The 26,248-nt window shown below is 35.1% G+C and overlaps 1 protein-coding gene across 1 annotated transcript in view; it reads right to left on the bottom strand.

The window, feature by feature from the left end:
- Nucleotides 1–26,248, bottom strand: part of LOC143054067 (prolyl 4-hydroxylase subunit alpha-1-like) — a 60,660-nt gene that overhangs the window by 10,315 nt on the left and 24,097 nt on the right. Inside the window, exons 5-6 of the mRNA XM_076226942.1 lie at nucleotides 14,028–14,098; nucleotides 1,272–1,437 (exon numbers count right to left, since the gene is read on the bottom strand). Of these exons, the coding sequence (XP_076083057.1) occupies nucleotides 1,272–1,437; nucleotides 14,028–14,098 (237 nt within the window). The remainder of the gene's footprint in view (nucleotides 1–1,271; nucleotides 1,438–14,027; nucleotides 14,099–26,248) is intronic.

Below are 26,248 nucleotides of genomic sequence, written 5' to 3'. Positions count from 1 at the left end.
ACAATTCCACCTCAAAACACATACTTTTCAATCTATATATTAGTAACTCTTTCTAACAGTCAAGTAGACAAAATCAACTTTCTTTAAGACATCATATATGTATGCAGAGTTACATAAAAGGCTTCTTTTATAATTGTATTTTAGATTCCACCACTGTAACTCGTGTATTACGATATTTCTCCACTCTCAACAGTAAAAATATTAAAATTTAACTTCTCGAGTGGAGAAATATCGTAATACACTTGTTGCAGTTGTGGAATCTATATTAATACATTTCAGGTTGTTTTCATGCTGGATTTCCAAAGAATTAAAATATACGTATACATATATATAATTGACATGTTCATTCTGCCATATTTGATTATGTTTCTTATTATCAACAACTCATTTTTGTAAAATAAAAAGATATTTACGAGAATTTCATAGTGTTCTGGTATTTCAATATTAAACTGAACATTTGATAATATGGAGAAATCTTGGATATGAATAATAAATGATTTGATTGTTCTGCAATTGACGAATAAATGTGCGGTTGTAATTATTAGTATTATATACTATTTGGCAAAGATGCCTACCTTGACATTTTAATTTTTTGAACGCCAACTATCCCTATTTATTTATTTTATATTGAGAATGAATTTCCATTACTATGTTTCCCCAGATTGTCCGATACCTTTTTTTTAACTAAAAAATCGTACCTAAAACTAGACAAACAAGAATGTGTCCATAGTACACGGATGCCCCATCCCCCTATAATTTTCTATGTTCAGTTCTCTTATTTGGCATTCAAATCTCTTATTTGGCATTTAACTCAGAAAGATCATATCATAGGAAACATTAGTACCATGTTTCAAGTTTCAATTTAACCTGAAGCGGGACGAACGGACGAACAAACGAACGAAAGAACAGACAGACGGACGGACGTACAGACCAGAAAACATAATGCATAACAAAGATTTCTTTGGTCCCGAAATCTACACTGGGAATAGGAACAGTTACGCTATCACTTGTTGAACAAGGTGCCAACTTTGGTTGCTTCGGGCAACTATATTTTTGTCCTGCTTAAAATTGACAAGTTTGGTCTCCTTGCATGACATTCTCGTTGAATGTATTTTGACGGATACATCTGCCGCGACAGACCTGTGTTGATGATCAGAAAATAATAAATTATACGTCGCATCATATTCTAGCTCTAAATAAATTTCGGCTAAATCAGTTCAGATAAATCGATAACATTACATTTATTGACGAACTATATCTATTCAGCTTACAAATGCATCATGATGTGGGTGATACATTCCTCCTATTCCATAATTAACTATTTGATAAGCTTCTGTATTGCTGAAACGTGGCGAAGACTTTGTGGCTAAGCCTGTAAGTAAGCCAACTCTGTGGGTCGTTTTTTCAACTATACCAGGTCCATCATACAACCAGGCTCTGAAATTAGATAAAAAAATCCAAGTTTATAGCAATTCAGTCAATCATACTATCTCCATAAGATATCAGAACTCATATACGCGAATCAGTAAAGGTTATAAAAGGAGTTTACGTGAATATCAAGAAATATTTATATCGTAATGACTCAATACAGCTTAAATGGACTAATTATTTAAGTTCCGAAAACAAACCCATTAGATTCTTTAACTGCTAATACAACTATAAAATAAACCATTCAGATTAAAAAAAAAATAGGCCCGCTTTTACTTTAAGGGGTCCTATACTTTAGAGTCAAGATTAATTCGTGGTTATTGTTAGGTTAGGGGATGTATGTGAAGTTAGCAGCCGGTTCGTTATTCGTTATTCGATATTCATTATCGAACCGGCTGCTAGCAGTGGGTTGGATATTCAAAATTTTGTTGCAAATAATAATAAAAGAAAGAAACACTTGATAACATTAAAAACATGATTTTAATAGTTAAGAGGACTGATAAGATACGTAGGAAATCGACAAATGACCTTTTCAAGCTGTTGTAAATTCTCGTTGTCCTCGAATATAAACCCTTTTCTAAGTTTCATATTTGTCTTTATGTAGTATAAATTTTGTCAATAATAAAATTGAGAATGGAAATGGGGAATGTGTCAAAGAGACAACAACCCGACCAAATAAAAAACAACAGCAGAGGTCACCAACAGGTCTTCAATGTAGCGAGAAATTCCCGCACCCGGAGGCGTCCTTCAGCTGGCCCCTAAACAAATATATACTAGTCCAGTGATAATGAACGCCATACTAATTTCCAAATTGTACACAAGAAACTAAAATTAAAATAATACAAGACTAACAAAGGCCAGAGGCTCCTGACTTGGGACAGGCGCAAAAATGCGTCGGGGTTAAACATGTTTGTGAGATCTCAACCCTCCCCCTATACCTCTAACCAATGTAGTAAAGTAAACGCATAACAATAACAACAAAACGACTTCAAATAAGTACTTTTGTACATGATATTTCTTAAAACAGAAAGAAAAACTGGTAACTCTAGAAAAAATAAGAATTACAAATAGACATATTTATGAAAAGCCAAAAAAACATATCTTCAGCCAAAAAATATCAAAATTTTAGGACAAAGGTCACAGGGCAATGGTGAGAGCCCCCTGATCTCTCAATCTTTTTAATATTATGCAAACATTTAGTCAATATGTAGATACAAACGTGACTTAAAGAAATTTGGGTACACTTCCTGTCTTCCATGGTTACGGAACGCCCAAAGTGCCAGTTGGATATTCAAAATATATAGCGAAAACCAACCCGAGACCGCTTAAATGAGGTTGAGACCCCCCTTGTCGTTCACTATCTATAAAATTCAATCAAATCATAGCTTTTGTGTATATAAAGATTGTATTAGAAGGATTTTCCAGAATAATGTCATCTTCGATATCTACGGAGCGCTTAGATTGTCACTTTTTAGCCAAAAAATGTCAAAATTTTAGGACAAAGGGCACAGGGCAATGGTGAGAGCCCCCTGATCTCTCAATCTTTCTAATATTATGCAGACATTTAGTCAATAGGTAGATACAAACATGACTTAAAGAAATTTGGGTACACTTTCTGTCTTCCATGTTTACGGAGCGCCCAAAGTGCCAGTTGGATATTCAAAATATATAGCGAAAACCAACCCGAGACCGTTTAAATGAGGTTGAGACCCCCCTTGTAGTTCAATATCCATAAAATTCAACCAAATCATAGATTCTGTACATATAAAGATTGTATTAGAAGGATTTTCCAGAATAATGTCATCTTCGATATCCACGGAGCGCTTAGATTGTCACTTTTTAGCCAAAAAATGTCAAAATTTTAGGACAAAGGGCACAGGGCAATGGTGAGAGCCCTGATCTCTCAATCTTTCTAATATTATGCAGACATTTAGTCAATAGGTAGATACAAACGTGACTTAAAGAAATTTGGGAACACTTCCTGTCTTCCATGTTTACGGAGCGCCCAAAGTGCCAGTTGGATATTCAAAATATATAGCGAAAACCAACCCGAGACCGCTTAAATGAGGTTGAGACTCCCCTTGTCGTTCAATATCCATAAAATTCAACCAAATCATAGATTCTGTACATATAAAGATTGTATTAAAAGGATTTTCCAGAATAATGTCATCTTCGATATCTACGGAGCGATTAGATTGTCACTTTTTAGCCAAAAAAGATGTCACAATTTTAGGACAAAGGGCACAGGGCAATGGTGAGAGCCCCCTGCTCTCTCAATCTTTCTAATATTATGCAGACATTTAGTCAATATGTAGATACAAACGTGGCTTAAAGAAATTTGGTTACACTTCCTGTCTTCCATGTTTACGGAGCGCCCAAAGTGCCAGTTGGATATTCAAAATATATAGCGAAAACCAACCCGAGACCGCTTAAATGAGGTTGAGACTCCCTTTGTCATTCAATATCCATAAAATTCAACCAAATCATAGATTCTGTACATATAAAGATTGTATTAAAAGCATTTTCCAGAATAATGTCATCTTCGATATCTACGGAGCGATTAGATTGTCACTTTTTAGCCAAAAAAGATGTCACAATTTTAGGACAAAGGGCACAGGGCAATGGTGAGAGCCCCCTGATCTCTCAATCTTTCTAATATTATGCAGACATTTAGTCAATATGTAGATACAAACGTGGCTTAAAGAAATTTGGTTACACTTCCTGCCTTCCATGTTTACGGAGCGCCCAAAGTGCCAGTTGGATATTCAAAATATATAGCGAAAACCAACCCGAGACCGCTTCAATGAGGTTGACACCCCCCTTGTCGTTCACTATCTATAAAATTCAATCAAATCATAGATTTTGTATATATAAAGATTGTATTAGAAGGATTTTTCAGAATAATGTCATCTTCGATATCTACGGAGCGCTTAGATTGTCACTTTTTAGCCAAAAAATGTCAAAATTTTAGGACAAAGGGCACAGGGCAATGGTGAGAGCCCCCTGATCTCTCAATCTTTCTAATATTATGCAGACATTTAGTCAATAGGTAGATACAAACATGACTTAAAGGAATTTGGGTACACTTCCTGTCTTCCATATTTACGGAGCGCCCAAAGTGCCAGTTGGATATTCAAAATATATAGCGAAAACCAACCCGAGACCGTTTAAATGAAGTTGAGACCCTCCTTGTAGTTCAATATCCATAAAATTCAATCAAATCATAGATTCTGTACATATAAAGATTGTATTAGAAGGATTTTCCAGAATAATGTCATCTTCGATATCCACGGAGCGCTTAGATTGTCACTTTATAGCCAAAAAATGTCAAAATTTTAGGACAAAGGGCACAGGGCAATGGTGAGAGCCCCTGATCTCTCAATCTTTCTAATATTATGCAGACATTTAGTCAATAGGTAGATACAAACGTGACTTAAAGAAATTTGGGTACACTTCCTGTCTTCCATGTTTACGGAGCGCCCAAAGTGCCAGTTGGATATTCAAAATATATAGCGAAAACCAACCCGAGACCGCTTAAATGAGGTTGAGACCCCCCTTTGTAGTTTAGTATCCATAAAATTCAACCAAATCATAGATTCTGTACATATAAAGATTGTAGTAGAAGGATTTTCCAGAATAATGTCATCTTCGATATCTACGGAGCGCTTTGATTGTCACTTTTTAGCCAAAAAATGTCAAAATTTTAGGACAAAGGGCACAGGGCAATGGTGAGAGCCCCTGATCTCTCAATCTTTCTAATATTATGCAGACATTTAGTCAATAGGTAGATACAAACGTGACTTAAAGAAATTTGGGTACACTTCCTGTCTTCCATGTTTACGGAACGCCCAAAGTGCCAGTTGGATATTCAAAATATATAGCGAAAACCAACCCGAGACCGCTTAAATGAGGTTGAGACCCACTTGTCTTTCAATATCCATAGAATTAGTCAAAATCATAGACTATAAAGATGGTATGAAAAAGGGGAATGTTCGTGAACGGACTGTTTGTTCCTAGGATCAGACCAGAACCCTAGTAGAATTGAGGACCTAGTTTTAAGTATAAACTGGCACCATAGGTTGAAGGTAGCTTGGTTGGGGGTGGGGAGAGATACATACCTTTACCAAGCACCTTCACACACCCCTTTTATGCAAATGCCTTGTTGGCAGCTACACCACACAGGTCACTTAGGGTTCCACCACTTAAGGCTGACAGAATGTTGTTCGCCAACATAGGAAGGGCTTGCATTGCCCGCCCCGCTAACATGGGTAAGAATCTACTTTCTTTTTGAATGTTTTTCTTCAATTGGGTAGTGCTTATTTCCAGAGTCATACCACCAGAACCTTTTTGTAGGGGCTTGGTGATATTTTCAATCAGTCGCGGGGTAAGCAACATCTTGTGTTCACCTTGCAGGTTTGTGTGGGATAAACGAGTGGTGAACGACCAACCTTTTTGGCTGCTCCCTGTAATTTATTAGCGTGACCTTTTGTCAAATTCAAACCGTATTTTTGACTATTTATTTATACCTCGCGAAGATGGAAACGGATGGTGAGATGTTCACTGCGGAGATTGATGGGATCGCCGTCTTGATCGCTGAGGTATTTCTGCATGCGATTGATGGTTCTCAAGGTCACGGATAAATACACCAAGTTTTTTTGGGTTTGAATGACCTTTAACATGGGATCGACTGAAGGGGAGAAGCTGTAGATAGTGGACTGTTGGGTGCCGTTTACATAGTTTCCATTGATGATGCCACTGTTCACCAGGATGCTGTTGATGCTGCTGATGATTACAATGTATTCACCCTCTTTGTAACCGTTTGTTGCCCAGTCAAATGTGTAAAGCTGTCGCTTAACTCCCAATACGGGTTCCTTTATACCTCACACCATCCACGAAAATATCATCGTCGTCAGAAGTATTAACTGGTTAGCTTCCGATGAAGGTCCCGGTTGAGTCCAATCTTCTCGAGGCGATGCTGCTTGTTACTGGCTTGAATCTTCTGCTTGGTCTCTTGCAACTCCTTGACGAGCGCCTCACACTGTATAGGGTCTGTAATCTTGATAAACGTCATTTATGTATAGCGCTGACGTAAACACGCCCCTAAGCGATGGTTTGGACGCCCCTAAGCGTTTATTTGAACACCCTAAACGTTGGTTCGAACGCTCCTAAGCGATTAAATGTACATGAAGATATAACACAGCTGATACGGATCCCTTTTCAAGATTCAAGTGTCTGAGGCATCGGTGTGTGCACTGGTGGCCTCGAATCATCTTTGGAGGGCATTGAGGTTGAGGAAAGCGCTCCACCTTATCATAAAGGCGACCAGAATTCCATGCGTTTGTGATCCCTCACCTTGTCATCTACGCGCTCAGCATTACACAGCCAGCACTGTGTCCTCCTGCTGTTTTTTCTTGTCCTCTTCCGTCAAGACCATCGGCTTCTTAAGGTTGTTTTCGGATTAAATGGCTTTGATTTATTTCTCAAGGGTTTCAAAGACCTGCGCCGCATCTTCTACCAGCTTCTGCATGGTACACCGGTGCCTTGGCATACACACTGTCGTCAAAGCACTTGATGTAATGACAAAGTCCCGACGGCGTATGCTTCTGGTAGGCTTTTGTATGGGGTTTAAAAAAGAGGGACGAAAGATACCAAAAGGACACTAAAACTCATAAATCTAAAACAAACTGACAACGCCATGGCTGTGTTTAGGTAGCAATACCCTGTCCAAAATATGGTCCAAAGGAAAATTTCAATCAATTACAGTGATACCTCTACTGAAACCATAGGCATATATCTATCAAAAGGTAAAAAAAGAAATCATATGCATATCTGTTCGTTTTTCCATAAAATTGAATTGAAAAGATCGAGCGTCAAATCTTTGTTGATAAACACTACAATAATTTATGGACCTATGGGCGGTACGGGTAGGAAATTACGGACTGTCAAACAGATAAATGCCCTATAAAACATGCTAAAAACAATCTAAATGATCATATAAACCCACTATATAGCTAAGAAGGCTATATTATTATTCAATTATCTAAAAATCAATTTTATTGTACACAAACTTTCACATTTAAAAAATTCACAATGGCCATAATGCGAAACAGTATATTGCTACCTTATCGTTTCCGGTTTCAATCTTCTCGGTTTCAACCTTATCGGTAAAGCACTCAAAGCCCGCGTACACTACGAAAGGGACTCTCATCGAGTAGGTGTTGTTGACAAAGGTCAGCTGGTGTGTCCCTTCCTTTGGCAGCTCGATCTTGACTGCCTTGTGATTGACGCAACACTCTTTGTTGGTCTCCAGGAGTTCCTTGCTATAAAAGTGGTTCAAGCACCTATAGCACAGGCAGATCTCTCCATCGTGGTCCGAAATCTGGCTCGACACCAGCCGGGACATATTTTGGAATCAGCAGTAGTGCTTTCGCCCGTCGCCCCCAATCATCAGCCTATTGATGTCTCTTTCCCGCTGTTCGATAACGTCTGAAATGCTTAACTCCATTGGATGTTGGAAGTGTACGGATTGATAGTTTAGTCTTAGATGCATGATTTTTTTTATTAGTTGTTAATGGCTTTGAACTAGCTGTCAGATAACTTTGAGTACTCTCAGATCTGTTCATTGTGTCTTTTTGAGTCGGGATGTATAAGTACCGGGCCACGTCCACTTGTATGTTTGTCCATCTGATGAGCTTTTTCAACTGATTTTTATAGTTCGTTCTTATGTTGTACTGTTATACCACTGTCCCAGGTTAGGGGGAGGGTTGGGATCCCGCTAACATGTTTAATCCCGCCACATTATTTATGTATGTGCCTGTCCCAAGTCAGGAGCCTGTAATTCAGTGGTTGTCGCTTGTTTATGTGTTACATATTTGATTTTTGTTCACTTCTTTTTTTTATATTAGCGGGTATACTTCACTATCATATATTTCAAATACATTAACCGCCAGGGTGGTATTGGCCTTCTCAAATTTGTTAATATCCTTAAGTCTAACCAGATTGAGCTCTTTCTGCCTTCGTTGGTACTGTGTAACCCTGTCCGTTTGTTTTGGGTCTACCTCGTCATGGTGCAAGGACGAAATTATGGCCCACTTGAAACACTCCTCGTCGTTATTTTTCACATTGATTACAGCCTTCTTGGCTTTGATTAACGCCGACAAATCAATGTACTGTGAACGACCCAGCGGTCGGTGATTGTTAATATTGACTTGAAGTTTTACAATTGCCTTCAATGTTCAGCCACTTTTTTAATGTGCAATCTTTTCTCCGATCTTTTCATCCATCTCCTCAAAGGTTTCAACCAAGTCCGTGGTTGAGGTGAAAAACTGGTTTCCCGAGTGAAAGTATCCCACGTTCTCATCATCTATCTTACCTGTTAGGTTAATCTTCACAAAGGTACAGTGCAGCACTACATTTATTTTTGCTCCTTTCAATGCCCAATCGTCTATAAGTTCCACCCTTGACATCCGAGAGACATCGAGGAAAGTCTGCACATCCATGTTAATAATAGGGTCATCTTCCAGGTTGTAAATACATCTTTAAAGGTTTTCTTCCGTGGATGTACCTGATTTAATCCCCAAATGGCTTTCCTATCTTCTCGTATCTTTTTCTGTATCTTCTCCAGAGGTTCTTATGTTGTACTGTTATACCACTGTCCCAGGTTAGGGGGAGGAATGGGATCCCGCTAACATGTTTAAACCCGCCACATTATTTATGTATGTGCCTGTCCCAAGTCTGGATCCTGTACTTCAGTGGTTGTCGTTCGTTTGTGTGTTACATATTTGTTTTTCGTTCATATTTTTATAGAAATAAGGCCGCTAGTTTTTTCTCGCTTGAATTGTGACAATCTAAGCGCTCCGTAGATATCGAAGATGACATTATTCTGAAAAATCCTTCTAATACAATCTTTATATATACAGAATCTATTATTTGGTTGAATTTTATGGATATTGAACGACAAGGGGGGGGGGGGGGGGGTCTCAACCTCATTGAAGCGGTCTCGGGTTGGTTTTCGCTATATATTTTGAATATCCAACTGGCACTTTGAGCGCTCCGTAAATATGGAAGACAGGAAGTGTACCCAAATTTCTTTAAGTCACGTTTGTATCTACCTATCGACTTAATGTCTGCATAATGTTAGAAAGATTGAGAGATCAGGGGGCTCTCACCATTGCCCTGTGCCCTTTGTCCTAAAATTTTGACATTTTTTGGCTAAAAAGTGACAATCTAAGCGCTCCGTAGATATCGAAGATGAGATTATTCTGGAAAATCCTTCTAATACAATCTTTATATGTACAGAATCTATGATTTGATTGAATTTTATGGATATTAAACGACAAGGGGGTGTCAACCTCATTCAAGCGGTCTCGGGTTGGTTTTCGCTATATATTTTGAATATCCAACTGGCACTTTGGGCGCTCCGTAAACATGGAAGACAGGAAGTGTACCCAAATTTCTTTAAGTCACGTTTGTATCTACCTATTGAATAAATGTCTGCATAATATTAGAAAGATTGAGAGATCAGGGGGCTCTCACTATTGCCCTGTGCCCTTTGTCCTAAAATTTTGATATTTTTTGGCTAAAAAGTGACAATCTAAGCGCTCCGTAGATATCGAAGATGACATTATTCTGGAAAATCCTTCTAATACAATCTTTATATATACAGAATCTATGATTTGGTTGAATTTTATGGATATTGAACGACAAGGGGGGTCTCAACCTCATTTAAGCAGTCTCGGGTTGGTTTTCGTTATATATTTTGAATATCCAACTGGCAATTTTGGCGCTCCGTAAACATGAAAGACAGGAAGTGTACCTAAATTTCTTTGAGTCACGTTTGTATCTACCTATTGACTAAATGTCTGCATAATATTAGAAAGATTAAGAGATCAGGGGGCTCTCACCATTGCCCTGTGCCCTTTGTCCTAAAATTTTGATATTTTTTGGCTGAAGATTTGTTTTTTTGGCTTTTAACAACAGCTTGAAGAGGTCATTTGTCGATTTCCTACGTATCTTATCAGTCCTCTTAACTATTAAAATCATGTTTTTAATGTTATCAAGTGTTTTTTTTTATTATTTGCAACAAAATTTTGAATATCCAACCGACTGCTAGCAGCCGGTTCGATATTGAATATCGAATAACAAACCGGCTGCTAACTTCACATACATGGTAAGGGGATGTTTTAGGTTAGGGTTAGGACTTGTGGTAGGTTTATATATGGGTTAGGGTAAGGTTGGGATTAAAAATAATTTAGTATAATTCTTTATGGGTTGATACCCCTAAAGTAAAAGAAGGTTGAAAAAAAACCGCTCTTAATTATCAACTTCGTACTTTATTTGGCCTTTTAACATTTTTTGATTCAAGCGTCACTGATGCGTCTTTTGTAGACGAAACGCGCGTCTGGCGTATATAGAAAATTTTAATCCTGGTTTCTATGATGAGTTTAATTTATTAATTGTTATAAAAAGAGCTTCATGGTAATTTTCGACTGCTAGTTTTTACAGAAACATAGTAATACCTATAAAGCCACACCTAATGACATTATTCATGTTGAAATTAATACAATGGACTTTGTATATCAATCCATATAATGCCCTCATAAGAAGTAAATGAAGTGTACGCGTCAACAGAAAATACACACAGCATATCATGACTTCTATTGTAATTATAGGTTTCATGACGAGTGAGAAATGGGTATCACTTGATATCAAACCGACTCATTAAATTTCTATATAATAATGAGTTTATTATTACTATTTAAATTAGATAGCGAAAGTTGTTATCTACCAGTACAAAATTCTCACGATTTGTTCAACATATTTCTCTGAGGTCAGTACACTTATTAGTTCAAATAAAAAAATTGGCAAATCGTTGATCTAGTTTTTTGCACATACCAGTATGGTGTCGTATGTTCTGTTCCGGCGTCACACTTCAACATCAGACATTTAAAAAAAATTCTACGCTTCAGAATGTAATAAAATTGGTCAAAAAGATGAAAAGTGTCAGTTTTTGTATATTCTGATATATTATTGAAGAAATCACATAATAGCAGTTATAATGTTCGTTGTTATGGACGAAATGTACATCGTCTTAACCGTTGAAAAGTATTATAACCAATTAATAGCCAATTGAAAGTCTCATGATGCTAGAGAAGCAAACATAATTAACACAGTTTTCGTATCATTTAACGGAGCGTGATATATTGTCATGCAAGAAAAAGATAAAAGGCAACAACCATAAGATAATCAGGGATGTCTTCTTTAGCTCAGGAATTAACAAGAGATAATGAACCTACTCAATATCCTGACCTTAATCTCATTTGCTTTTATACGTTTCATAAGTGTTTTTGTTGTTCCGTTGTTTTCTATTTATAGTTGATGTGCTTCCCTCGGTTTTCTTTTTGACCCAGATTTGTTTTCGATTAATCGATTTATGACTATTGGACAGCGGTATGCTACATAGAAATGGGAACATTGAATCCAATATGTCATAAAGAGAAGTGTCCAGTACATTCTGAACGCTAACGAACCATTGCAATAATTATACGAGCTACGCTGTGGACATACTGCAAGGCAATAATTCTGCCCCTATTCAATAAACCCTCATTTTCAAGCTACTAGATGTGTTAGGTGATGTTTTAACGGAGTAGCATATTTTACAAGCCAATAATTGTTGTAAATGCGGCTGCGATTCTGTCTTATTGACATGTATTCATCACATCAAGTGTAGTCCCTTAATTTGAAAGTTTAACAGGAAGTCTTTTCATTGACATAACCTACATCTTATTGATCTGTAGAATTTTACACCATTGTATACTCTGGTCAAGTTTACAGTTTACTATTCAAAGTGTATTCAATCAACGTACCTTTAGAGAATCAGGTATACATTAAACAACGTTATGAATGTATTTGTTGTAAATGACACAAGGCTACGGGCTTTGATCTCTGGAGTTTTCAAATATGTACTACTATTGCAATTGTGCCTTCCGATCGCTCGTGTTGGCTAATAAGTTTCCGATTAAAGATATTTTTGATATACAGGGATATAAAATCCTCTTTTCTTGTTTTGCTTTAAGTGTATGTTTATTTCCATTCATTTTATTAAAAACAAATCTACAGGGAATGTACCGTTTGTTTTTAAATATTCAATACAAATATTTAGTTATGGTCCTATAATCTGTTAGAACACCAATGTTTTCCGTTTATAACACCTTCAACTAACGTATGTCAGCCATTGGCCTCGAGTTTGCTGTACTCCGATTCTAAAACCTTCTATTTTGTCTGCTTATTTTTACATATGATTTTAATCTAACTTAAATGTTTCTTCCTAAAGATCTTACACACATTGAGCAAATAATTGTTTTATCAGCTCTCAAAGTTTAAATATACATGTGCTACAAGCTTCAGTTTTAGCTATGTATTTTTTTATATTCTGGTAAAATTTCTTGTAGAATCTGGTATAATTTCGTCGTACTATTTTGGTTTGAAAAAAATACGAAGACGTGTCAAATGTTGTTATAACAATACATCCACTGTGTATATAACTTAAATTTTCATAATCTTTGATCCGTTTGAATTCGTCAAATGTTTTCTTGTTGCATCTGGAAAGCTTTTCTCACATTCTCATTCATGTTTGTATAATGTATCACTGAATCCTTCAATGTATGTTTATATAAGGATTCCTGAAATATTCAATTTCTCATTCTATGTGTTTTAGCCCTAAATTGGTCAATTTTCGATTTTAGCAGACACTGTCTATCAAATCTTGGTTGATGTCAAGATGAAAAGAAATGCTACTTAGCATATACCAAAACAAGGTATGGGTACTTTGATCTGTTTCAATCAGCCAAAAGTTCTCACTCATTTCAAATTCTCATGCCATGTACTTAAGCGCTACGCTATTCTAAGTTTTGATTACAGCAGACAATGTCAGTCTCATGTTGATTAGTATCAGTACGAATTCTTCACGTCGGGGTCAATAATTCATCAGTCTGCTTCACAGATATATAAGTTAATTATATTCAATTCATAAATTCAAATCAAATTATTCTGCATTACAATTCAGACGTCATATTTAATAAGCATAATTTTCAATGGTTTCTACTATTAAAATAAAGTCTTCTTTCTTAAAACTATTGAATTTCTCCTTATTTCTTGTAGTATCCGGGTAATCGTCTCCTTTAAAAAACTAATATAATTTCGCATATTTGTTTTAGGATTTTCCATTAATACCAACAAATAATGAACGACTACTCTTGTTGAAGCATATTTACATCTTAATAAAACATGTATGTAGAGAGATACACTTAGACTAATAAGCCACTGAGGATAATTTTGAATCTCTAAAATTGTAACATCTCCAGTAAAACCTATCGTTAATCACTCAAAATTCACAAATGACGGATATTTAATAACCTTTTTAATGCAATTCACAAGCATAAACACGAGCATAAATAAGACAGAATCCACAAAGCAAGGATATTTACTATAATAAATTGAAACAGCTTTCTACTGAACACGAAATGAGAGAACGTATTACTGCGTTTTTCAAATTAGAAGATATCAATACCATTAAAGATGAATGTCTTATTTCTACTCACGTTTGACTAATTCGTATTGAGTCAGCTACCGTTCTATAATTCCCTGTGCGGACAACAGTTGATCTTGTGAACTATTTAGAAAAGAACATTCACTTTAATACTTATGTTTTTAAATTGGGTAAGTTATCGTCAACAGAGAATGTAAAGGAATTGTCTTATTGGGGTAAATATTGAAAATACGCCACAAATATACAGTTACAGGACAAATATACAGTTACAGGACAAACATTTGAATGATTTTTTCTTTGTAATCTTTCCTTTGATTATGTTTTAAAAACTGCTTTGCGTAGTTGAACCATCTCCAATAAAGTGAAATTCCTTATTTCTTCATAATAAATCTACTGCTTTTTCGGGAAATATTGAAAAAACACGCCCTGTACATAGATTTTGAAGATCATCTTTCTGGTAATTTAATCAGAAACTGTCTATCTTACGTTGGCTCCGGACGATGTCATAACACCAAAGTTGTTAAAATCCACTTCCCTTATCAAAAAATAAAAAAAGATTTCAATGACCCACTAGTTTTATTTGTAAAGCCATTAAATTTCACAACATTCATATTACTATGTCTTAACACATGGATAATAATAAATTGTCAAACAATAAACAAGTGCACTTTCTGATCAATAAGTTTCAACCGTCCTTTTTCACATGCCTATCAATAATCTAGTTTCAACAAATACAGGGTAAAAAAAAACCTAAAAAAACCTCTCCCTCCAAAAAAAAAGCCGACAAAAAACAAAACAAAATCAATAAGGCCCAAAGAACCGCCAAAACTTAAGTTTATAATTGTAGTTCACAAAATGTACCAGTACAAGGGATTGTATTGCCACCTTACTTACATTTCATATTGTTGTCTTAAAACTATCTTATACCCAGTTTATTGTCTTGAAAGGTTAAAAGAAAGGGGTCATTATGACCAGATTTTGGTCCAAGTAGATACAGGTTCTAAAGACTACTTCAAATTTTGCGCATATTTTAGGAACATGCACTTATTCAAAAACAAAAATGAATGGTGCAATTAAAGAATTGCGATTTTTCATACTTTCTGGTGTTACTGTTTTGAATCGAACGTAAAGCATATGTCTAAGTTCAACGGCACGTTGTATCTTTGCTGAGTTCTGAGTTTTTAAACCAACTCCTATGAATACGAGCTTTAGGGCAAGAAAAAAAAAGAAGAAAACAACCCATATATAGAAAGTACAATTACAGAATAACTGAAGATCACATAAAACCTTATTACAATTGAATACTTAGCTATACAACATTTTATATTGACTCACGTAACCATTACTTAAAGGGGTGTAATATGTCAGCTGGATGTCACAGATTATATTCAAATTCTCATACTCAATTTATAACATACTGAAATGTATGAATAACGAAATGTTATGTGAAAACAGTTAACAATTCATGTGATCGTTAAACATGCGTTTAATGTATATTTCAGAGTAGAGCTTGTGATCAGATATAAATTTAAATGAAAATGCACAGACAAGCGCGATCAATCGCATAATAACGATTTTTCTCTGTGTGCTTAATTCCTATCCTGAATTTCAAAAACAAGTAAATCATGTTTTTTTGCTTATTATTTTTTGTTGAGCGGAATCAGTCACATAAATTTTTCTTTCCTCTGCTTACCTTGTTTCACTTTCAATAATAACATCTTTTTTTTCTTCGATAACTGAACATATTTAGCACATACGTAACCCATATCCAGCTAAGAGTGACAAAAAGTGGTCGAATGATTGAATTACAACAAAACTGATTACGTATACCATATATATTCTTGTAGGGGACAATAAAACAAATGAAATGATATAAAAGGGAAGTCCAGAGGGGGTCACCCCACCCCCTCTTGTTTGAAAACTTGTAAACGGTCAACATCCCCACCCCTAAACCATATATATTCTTGTAGGGGACAATAAAACAAATGAAATGATATAAAAGGAAGTCCAGAGGGGGTCACCCCACCCCCTCTTGTTTGAAAACTTGTAAACGGTCAACATCCCCACCCCTAAACCATATATATTCTTGTATGGGACAATAAAACAAATCAAATGCAATGAAGGTAAAGTCCCTGGGGGTCATCACAACACCCTCCTGTTTGAATACTTGAGATCCCCACTCGTAAGCCATATATATTCTTGTATGGGATAAAAAAATCAAATCAAATGAACATGGGACCATATGAATGGCGAGTTATGGGAGCTTTGTTTGGGAGACTTCGTAACAGTATCCTGTTACAATTACTTCTTGTTTACTATTTGTGATTGATAACTTTATTCAAGAGAAGCCTTAGCCAATGGTCATTCTAATTCCGGAACAATTGTTGCAGAGAAATAATTGTATTGCATGATATGCAGTACGAATGAAGCCATAGATATATGCAACATTGTTTATAATTTATAAGTCTGTGTTTAATTTGCACTTTTCAAAAAATTGTGAAGAATTTATCTTTGTTTCAAATGAAGAAAATCTTGGCAAGACTAAGGATGTATTCTGTTTAATACTACAGACAAAATTTCAAATAGCATTACATTGCATATGAGATACATATCACTAAAGAACCACATTGTCGTTATAATAAGGTCCTTTTTTGTTCATTAATACCTCCTACAAATGTCACTTTTTTAATTAATAGCTCTAAATCAAAATGTTGGGATGACTTTCACTAATCTTTGAAAGAAATGGGATAATAAATGAGTAATTGAAGTTTTCAAGCTGAATAAATTATCATAATAAAATAAGCTGACTCAACGGAGTCTTCACGTAAAACTTTAATTTACGCCGCGCTTCAGAGATGGACATACAAAGCTTCCTTTAAGTAAATAATTCGTTGTAACTGCTTCAATAATAAATTCATAACTATTTTTGTAACTGTAAATCTATTAAAGTATAAATTAAGGAAAAGTTTCCTTTTACAGCAATATATAAGAAATAATAAGAAAATTAGAAAAAGGTTCCAAAAAAATTTGCGTATGATTTATTTCTGTCTACTTGTATACATAATAGAGGCAACACCTGAGTATGGCCTTTTCTGTCTACTAATATTCATAGTAGATGCAATGTTCTCATCAAATGAGTTTTTTGAGACTCAAATCACTTTATGTAGATAATTTTATTTACTCATTACTGTATATTGTTGTGACATACTATCATTTTGTGATTTTACACTTTAACACAAATACAGTTTACAAAACAAATAAACGTGTTTTAAAAAAAAGACTTTTGTTTGATCTGAAAGGTAAGGGGTTGCTTTTAAGGAAATTGATTTTACCCTTAGTCGATCAGGAACTATGAAAACACATGTCCACCAAATTTTAGTCAGATCATTGATTAGACATTCTGCAATTTACCATCATTACAAATAATCAACATTTGTGGACTGGTACAGCTAACACTTTACAATCAAACTCTGTCCATAGGCCTCGTATAAAACAGGTTATTATTAAGTTAATTTTATATTTGTGTCATTCCTATATCAAATCTGGAATATGAAAATCATTTCACATTGCCAACCAGTGTTTATGTGATTTGGAGAAAGTAGTTCTGAAATAAGCATGGGTCAGCTGAAAATATATACAGACCTAGCTGTTACTTATTTAACTTATTTTATGTGTGTTAAATGTGTATAAATTTATTGATGAGTAACCCGCCTTTTCATTTTATAGATCGTACATCGAAGCAAGAAAAATTATAATTACACCATTGAATTCAGTACATTGAATTGTTTTGTTAGACATGAATACTTTTTATGATGAAAGTATATTTAGAAATTTATACAATGAAACATGCTGAACTTTCAATGATTTTCTCGATAACACCTGATTAACAGACTTTAGCCAACCCGATTAACAGACCAACCGCCGATATAGCCGCATACTCAATAGAGATTAACTGACCAATCTCTCGGTTAGCCGAGTGTCGGCCGTGTTGTTTCTAAATTGTCATAATTATCTTTCAATATAATATAGTGTAACAATTGTGTAGGTATGTCTTTTCTAAGCTATAAATCATTGAAATTCACTGAATTATAAAGGGTGGCATGAAGGAATTAAATTTTAAGACACACACTCTTTTGCAGCCAAAGACAATATTAAAATTTACCAATTTATTAAGTATATTTATGGTTCCAAAAAAGCTAGATTTCTAAATGAATTCAAGGGGAAATTATATGAATGCGTCTTTGTAAAAGCGTACTAATTCAACCAAGCCACACGTCGTAGTAATAATTTTTACTTATAACAGAAACTATTCGGAAAATACATCTGGACACAATACATTGATTCAATCCTAGTGCGTGTATCCTGTGAATCTTTAGGGTAAGTAATGGTACTGGTTGGCATATAAATTCTGATGATTAAAACTGTAACCAATCTGGTATATACGGGAAATCACATGACTTACTGTTATGCGACATCATCATTGTTGTGGATTAAAATAGACGAATCAGTGAAATACGCGAGTCTACAGAAAGCGAACACACTAGATTTATTAAACTTGACATTAAACAGATTTTTTTAAAACTTTTAATGCTTACATTTAGCGTGTTTTTAACATATACAGATGGTTACTGTTATTGCATTCATACGACGTTAAAACAATTGTCCAAATTAATGTTATCTGTTTCAACTCAATATAGTTGAAGATTTTTTCTATCATCTTTTAGTTGAGAAGAAATTGAACAACCAAATTATGCATAATCAGCCATACGAGCGTACAGTATCTTAAATAAATACCATTTTTCATAATGATGGGGTTTACATTTTTTTAATTTATATTTTTTTTACTGATTGACATAGAATCATTTTCAAAGCAGCGTGTAAAAGAACATTTCTTGGTCCGCTCAGGTTATCAATTGACTGGGTCAGATTATGTGTACGTTCGTCTGTAACGCCCACTTGTCAAAAGTAAAATCACAAAAATACTGAACTCAGAGGAAAATCAAATCGTAAAGTCCCTAATTACATGGCAAAATCAAATGACAAAACACATCAAAAACGAATGGACAACAACTGTCATAATCCTGACTTGGTACAGGCATTTTCAAATGTAGAAAATGGTGTTATACACTTTTAAACTGAGGCGTTTTAAACGCAATCAAATAATACGAATAAATAGCTTTTCCACGTTTCGGGCCGAATCCTTGTATCGTTGATATGTCAAGTCAATGCACTATTATTGTCTTTATACTGCAATCTAAAAAAACACATATTCAAATGTTGTTCAATGTGTTACTGTTATTATTTGGTTCAACAGTACTTAGTTTTTTCTATCTCGGTGTCCAGATTTTAATAAGCCCTCTGTTATATGAAAGGTGACATCTCAATAGAATGTCCTTAAAATTCGTTTCGTGACTGGGCAGTGTCTACCTTTTGTATGAAATGACAGATGATTAATAAGTCTGATTTAAAGTTTGATTTCTATTTCTCTAACATTTGGGAGCATGTCAGTTCCAAAATTAAGCTTACGTTTAGATTTTGTACAAATAGTGTATCAGCTTTGTTACTGTTCTGATGCAAGTGTTTTCAATGTTGGCGAAGTTAAAACACGTACAATTTCTTCTTCCGGTTTGTTTGAAAAATCAAATTTTCTAGGTCTCTTTTTCCCCTCGAAATGTAAATAGTATATCGTTGAACTCTCGAGACTGCAATAATCCGAACTAATCTACCATTTGGGACAAATCATAAAACAATTTAAGTCAAGACGATTGATTATCCGAAATATCACAGAACCTTTTGGTAAAGCTCAAGAAAAAAGATAGAAAATCCCTGAGGAAATACAAAGAAAGGACGAATCGTACACTTTGAATTCTGCTTTTTATCACGTCTAATTTGAGTCTGACAAATATTTCATCGACTAATCACAAGCACTGGCGTCGTATTGAAAAAGACAAATTCTCAAAAAGATGTTTTATTATCTACTCTGGAACCTCGTGTTCTCAATTCATATTGTTTGTTTTATTACTTTTACATAAACTAGGAGGTTTATACATTTAAAACCAGTGTGATTTATTTCATAATCGAAATTAGTATGAACAGGAGAACTGCAAAGTCACACCGGTACCGTGGAACATATTTGGACAGGTGATATCACCTAAACAGTTTGTGACTAACCACAGAGTGAGTTAATTTTGTATAATTTAGTGATGCGTTCTATTGTTGTACTAGAAGAACTTTAAGGTGCAAAATTTGTCTCGCATTCAACAAACTGTGTTATTATTTATATTTGACATTTCGTACATTATAACATGTATTCAACACATTATTGAATAGATTCATTTTTATTTTCAGCCTTTATCCATTTGTTAGATTGGTTTTTCAATTAAAGTAACAGTACCTGATAAACTTATTCTGTTTCAGTTCAATCGTCGGTTTTACTTAATGCTCGAGATATTACTTTACAAAGTATGCAACTCGCCTGTTATGTCTTATATATTTTGCCACTCCCTGAAATTTTCATCCCGGAACGGGAATTGAACCAGGAACGAAGTAACTGTTTCTTTTTCTGGTAACTTAACAGAAAACCCTTGCCGTTTTTGGCACAACCTTTTTGATCTTTTGGTCCTCGATGCTGTTCAACTTTGTAGTCGTTTCGGCTTTCAAACTTTTGTATCTGTGCGTCACACATAGGTCTTGTGTGGACAAAATACCCTTCTGGCGTATTAAAATTTTGAACTTGTTCCCCTTTTTTTGGCTGTTGTTCGTGTGATTCTTTGTCAATTGTGTTCTCCAATTTATTTATATTGTAGTCCTGTGTTGTCATTTTGATGTTATATTTCACATGGCCATAAAAGTGCGAGGTTTGGCATGCCACAAAACCAGGTTCAACCCACCATTTTTTCCTTTAAAAATGCCCTGTACCAAGTCAGGAATATGGTCATTGTTATATTATAGTTCGTTTCTGTGTGTATTACATTATAACGTTGTGTCGTTTGTTTTCTCTTATTTTTGAGTGTAAATTCACATTGCGATAAGACGTGTCACGGTACTTGTCTATCCCAAATTCATGTATTTGGTTTTGATGTTATATATATTATTCTCGTGGGATTTTGTCTATGTGTGTTACATTTTAATGTTATGTCGTTGTTCTCCTCTTATATTTAATGCGTTTCCCTCGGTTTTAGTTTGTTATCCCGATTTTGTTTTTTGTCCATGGATTTATGAGTTTTGAACAGCGGTATACTACTGTTGCCTTACTTATCTGCGACAGTACGCAACACAGCTTGTGTGTCCTAGGCAGCAAACACAGACGTTGCTCAAGGTTTGCTTTTATCGGACTATCCGTTGGTTGAATAGCATCATGGATTAAGATTATACAGCACAGGCGAATACGTGGACTAACAAAAAGAGGCCAAGAATCCTGCATTGATAAACGTGACAAGTAATGCCATAAGCTTGAGGTCATTTGCCTAAATATGGTATTCCACATTTTTTCGGAAAGCAGCAACACCTCCAAATAAGCCCTTAAACTGCTAGTTATAAAATAAAAGCAATTAAAAGCAAGAAAAAATCGGAAAGCAGAAGCTCAAACGTCTGTGTTTGTTTAGCAAAGCAAAGAAGAAGCAACAGAGTTCCTGACATTTAACATGCCATCATAAACACCTGCTACCAAGCATTGCTGATACTGCGTCGCTGGAAGATACTTTTTCCCAGATATTATAACAAACGTGAATTAATCAAACATTGGGAGTTTAAGAGAAGATATCTTATGCACACCAATAAATCAATCCAATAGCATAAATAACCAGATCAAGTTTACGTGAGGGCCTGTTCGTCCGTAATACAAACTTTAACCACAGGCTGAATCCTTTCAAAAATGGAGAGCCAATTCCAAGAATGTCATTGATGTGTTAAAAGTTTCAGACTAGGACCAGATATATCTACTGATTAGGTGGTTCAGAACGAAGCCTGCAGGACATGTAATTAGCATTAGGACATCAAACGCTAAATCCTAAAAAAGTTAAAACAAAACAATGTTTGCTACAAGTGCTGTGTGTCAACCACACAATAAAAGTCGGGTATTGCAATGCGAGAATCTGCTGAAGTGAGTTTGGAATTAAGACACCCACCACTCCACTCATCTCTATTGTGCAACTACTAGCAAGGTCAAAATTCTGTTATTAAGATCTGTGCCACCAAAGGTAGTTTTCAGATTATGCATGTAGTACTACCTGGAGTTCACAGAGTGAAAATAAATACTTGTAGCTTTTACATATAGCAACTATCCCGAACCAAAGCCCAAAAGTCAACATGAATCCACTTTGGACAAGCCATTAGGTAGCCGTATCGTCAAATATGACATACGTCATATTGAAATAAAACCAATGGTCCTATCTGTACTTCACCAAAGAGTAACACATTTTGTCCGAGTCTTCTATGACAAATATCCCACATCTAAGTTGACACTTTACAGAGAGACCCAGTCAAAGCTCTCGTCTGCCTTCCAAGAGGATCATCTTAAACCGTCAAAGATGGTTTCACTGTCGGAGCAACAATAATTGAAAACTTCCGAAGATCATAGGGATCCCGTAGGAGACACAATTCTTCTAAAGGACAAGACACTGCAGAATCAAGTTTCCCGTGGTGGGAAATGTCTCAAGTTAAGTTTACAGTCGACATTTATCACGTTACCAGTAACTACTGGACCTGATTCTTGAACATATACAGTGTAAATAGTGAAACTATGGATCAATTTAATCATTTTCATTTTATAGCCCTATTATTATACGATTTACTTATTGGATATTAATTTCAGAAGGGGTGCTATCTGTTGACAATTTCTTTTTTGGAAAAACTAAGGATTTTCTTATCTAAGAAATAGGTTACCTTAACCGTTTTTGGTACAACTTTTTGGGGAATTTTGAGTCCTTAATGCTCTTAAAATTTGTACATGCTTGGCATAATAACAATTTTGATTGAGCTTCACTGATGAGTCTTATGTAGACGAAACGCACGTCTGGCGTATTAAATTATAATCCTAACCGTTTATCCGTGTATATTGGCAATTTTAAAGATCTACAATTGCAAATTAATCTTGCATTCAATGCTATAATTTGTTTTTGACATTTGTACACTATAACTTTTATTCATCACAGTGTAAAATGGCATTTGTATTTTAAAATTCAGAGTGGTTCTGAGATAAATTATCAACACCTGCTCATCTAATTTTACTTAAGCCCAATCGTCAGTTTATCTTATGGTACGACCCTTTCATTAACTTTTATTATGACGTACCTCTGAAGAAAGTAAAAAAGAAATTTTGCCGTTGTAACATCGTTCGGCAAAATAACATTATTACATATATTTATAAAAGATATCCTTTTCAGAAAAGCATGAAATAGTGAGAAAAAACATACATCTCTGATCGGACAAAATAGGAAATGCCTTTTTGATCTCATTTTCAATAAATTCAAATTGTGGTCAAAGCTTCTAGTCACGGATCGTGTTTAAATATATATTCAGTCATTTCAATGCTTCATAGTCTAAACACTTTAATAGTTTGACACAAAAATAAACAAAATTTTACATAAGTGAATGGATTGATGTTTTGAAGTAATAAATTACAAAAGTATTAAAACAGGTGTTATTGTCTCAACTGAAAACTCCTCAAAGATTATAATTTGGTACACCATAAGGGCGTGTTGTCTACATAAAACTCAACACTGGTACTTATTAAACAAAATAGTCAATTTACAGAAAACGAATACATTCATACTATTTTATGCGAAAACAAACATGATAGCTTCTCAGCTGGAGATACAATCCGAAACTGAACGTCTAATGACGGTGGTATTAATAAAACGTGACAAAATTGTACATACATGTAGGATACACGATTATGATACAAGTTATAATGTCTTGTATGTTATGCAATGTTTGGTTGAAAAAAGAAGGGGGAATGGTTGCTTGTTATATTTGTTAAGTCAGACGTAAGTATGGAATACAGATATAAGAAGATTTGGTATGAGTGCCAATGAGACTTTGCAAAGACGAAAAATGAAACTACAACTCCTTGCTTCAAAACCTTCAGAACAAAGGGAACAGTTTGAAAGGGCCCAAAAATGACTAATATAAAAACCATTCAAACGGAAAGAAACAATTTGTATTTTAATTAGCTCATATCTATGGAAGCGCATATGGTACACCCCTTGGAAAGTTATTTTGTGGCAAATAAGTCGGAATTATTAGTTAAGTTGTGTGTAATAAGCTGGAATGAAACCATCATGAGGAATCAACTTGTCGGAATGATGAAGAAAAAGTTGCATTACAATGTCGACTTGCTGATATAAATATGTTGACATAGTAATAAGAAGTCGACATGTTAAATTCAACTTGTTTATTGATTAAGCCGACAACTTACTTGATGATGAGATAAAACCACGTGATCATTTTAGAAAAAAAAACATGATCTATCTTTAAATTGATTTTCATATGTCGTTTGTTTAATGTGCTTCGGATGAGTGTTGCTATCCATTGAGTTAAATTTCAAATTAAAGTTCGAGTTGATGTTCTGAGTTATTTGGTATGATAAGGGGTAACGGTAGTCAAAGTACTAAAAAACACTATTTCGGACATAAGGGGGATATCCCACATTAGTATGGCTGATCCCTCCCTATTTCTCAAATGGAATCAGTATTATAATAAGTTCGTGAAGGACTGCATGAAACCTCGCCTGAGATTGCTGCTGCGGAGGAATTTGTGTACAGTTAAAAAACAATTGTGACAATATTTTAGCTGAAAAAATAATCATGACAATATTTTAGCTGTTAAAAGGGCTATGTTTGTATGACTGTCCGCATTTTCCGTATGTCCATACATTTTTGTAGTATAAAACTAAGAAGATTTGGTATAATTGCCAATGAGACAACTCTCCGTAGGACACAGAAATTAACAACTATATGTCACCTTTTTTTACGCAGTTTTATGGTACAATAGACAAATGATTTTTATTTGAATTCGTGATATATATATGTAAACAGTTAAAAAGTTTTACTGGTCTTCTACGCTTTCTGTAATCTCCGTCACAACTATTAATCTGTCTGCTTGAGCTCTAACCACATTGCAAAACAATCCAACTGCTTTATTTCCATATAGATACTTTAAATGTATATTTTTACTCGGACTGTCTGTGAACCACTGAATTTAACCAAATAAATGGGGAACGTGTTAATTGGACACAAATAATGCCAAGCTTGCATATAACGTTATGGAGAGTCATTACCAAGAACGGTAAAAGTGACACCACCCAAATTCGCACTTGATCTGCGTTTTATTGTAATTACGTTTAAAAATGGTTTAGGCGAAATAAAATAAGGGGACGGAAACTAATTGTTGGGACGTACGTATACGTACTAACGGAATGACAAAGGTATCACTTATTGCCTCCGCCGCTGCAGCGGGAGATATAAAAAAGAATCAGATATGTTTATACTGAAATTGTACATACCCGAGCATTGCCCGACTATTCCTACTACCCCTATACGATCAAGTAGGTTTGTTCTGGCAGAGATCAGGCTGAGATCGAGTATACTTGATTAGGTCTAGCTAGTCGAGTAAATATCGTGTAGATATCGTGAATTGGTCGGATTTATGGAATATGTATTCAATTAGTGGTCGGAGTCAATTGAAGGAGTCGTGAATGGTTTACTTAAACTCGTATACAGTCGGGTAGAAGTCGTAAACAGGCCCGATCGAGAAATTTGTCACGTTCGGTCGTGGAAATTTGGACAATCGGGATCATCGCGTTGGTCTGATCGGCATTGTGTAAATATAAACAACAAAAACTATAAAAATCAGTTGCAGCTGTCTAACTCAATATATCAGTATTATTGGTAGTGTAAATTCATCTAATCCGGTGTAGATCTCGATGCTCCGGGAAAAGTAAGCTGACCCTGCTTAACGTGAGTCAACTGTCGTGTCATTGTGAAATTACAAACCCGGTGATTTGGTCCAATGCAGTAGGTCATCTTCGAGGTAAAGAGGACAGGATTGTGGTTACGACAATTGAACATATATTATCTGTTGTTTCCCTGTAACTTTGGTGTGAAGATACCAGGATTAAAATTTTGTGTTGACGCAAGACGCGCGTTTTGTCTACAAAAGACTCATCAGTGACGCTCGATTCAAAGAAGTTTAGTAGGCCAAATAAAGTACGAAGTTGAAGAGAATTAAGGATCACAATTCCTAAAAGTTTTGCCAAATACAGCTTAGGTAATC

This window comes from Mytilus galloprovincialis, chromosome 12, assembly GCF_965363235.1.
Source record: "Mytilus galloprovincialis chromosome 12, xbMytGall1.hap1.1, whole genome shotgun sequence".
In the NCBI taxonomy this organism is placed as follows: Eukaryota; Metazoa; Mollusca; class Bivalvia; order Mytilida; family Mytilidae; genus Mytilus; species Mytilus galloprovincialis.
This window is presented reverse-complemented; position numbering and strand designations above follow the sequence as displayed.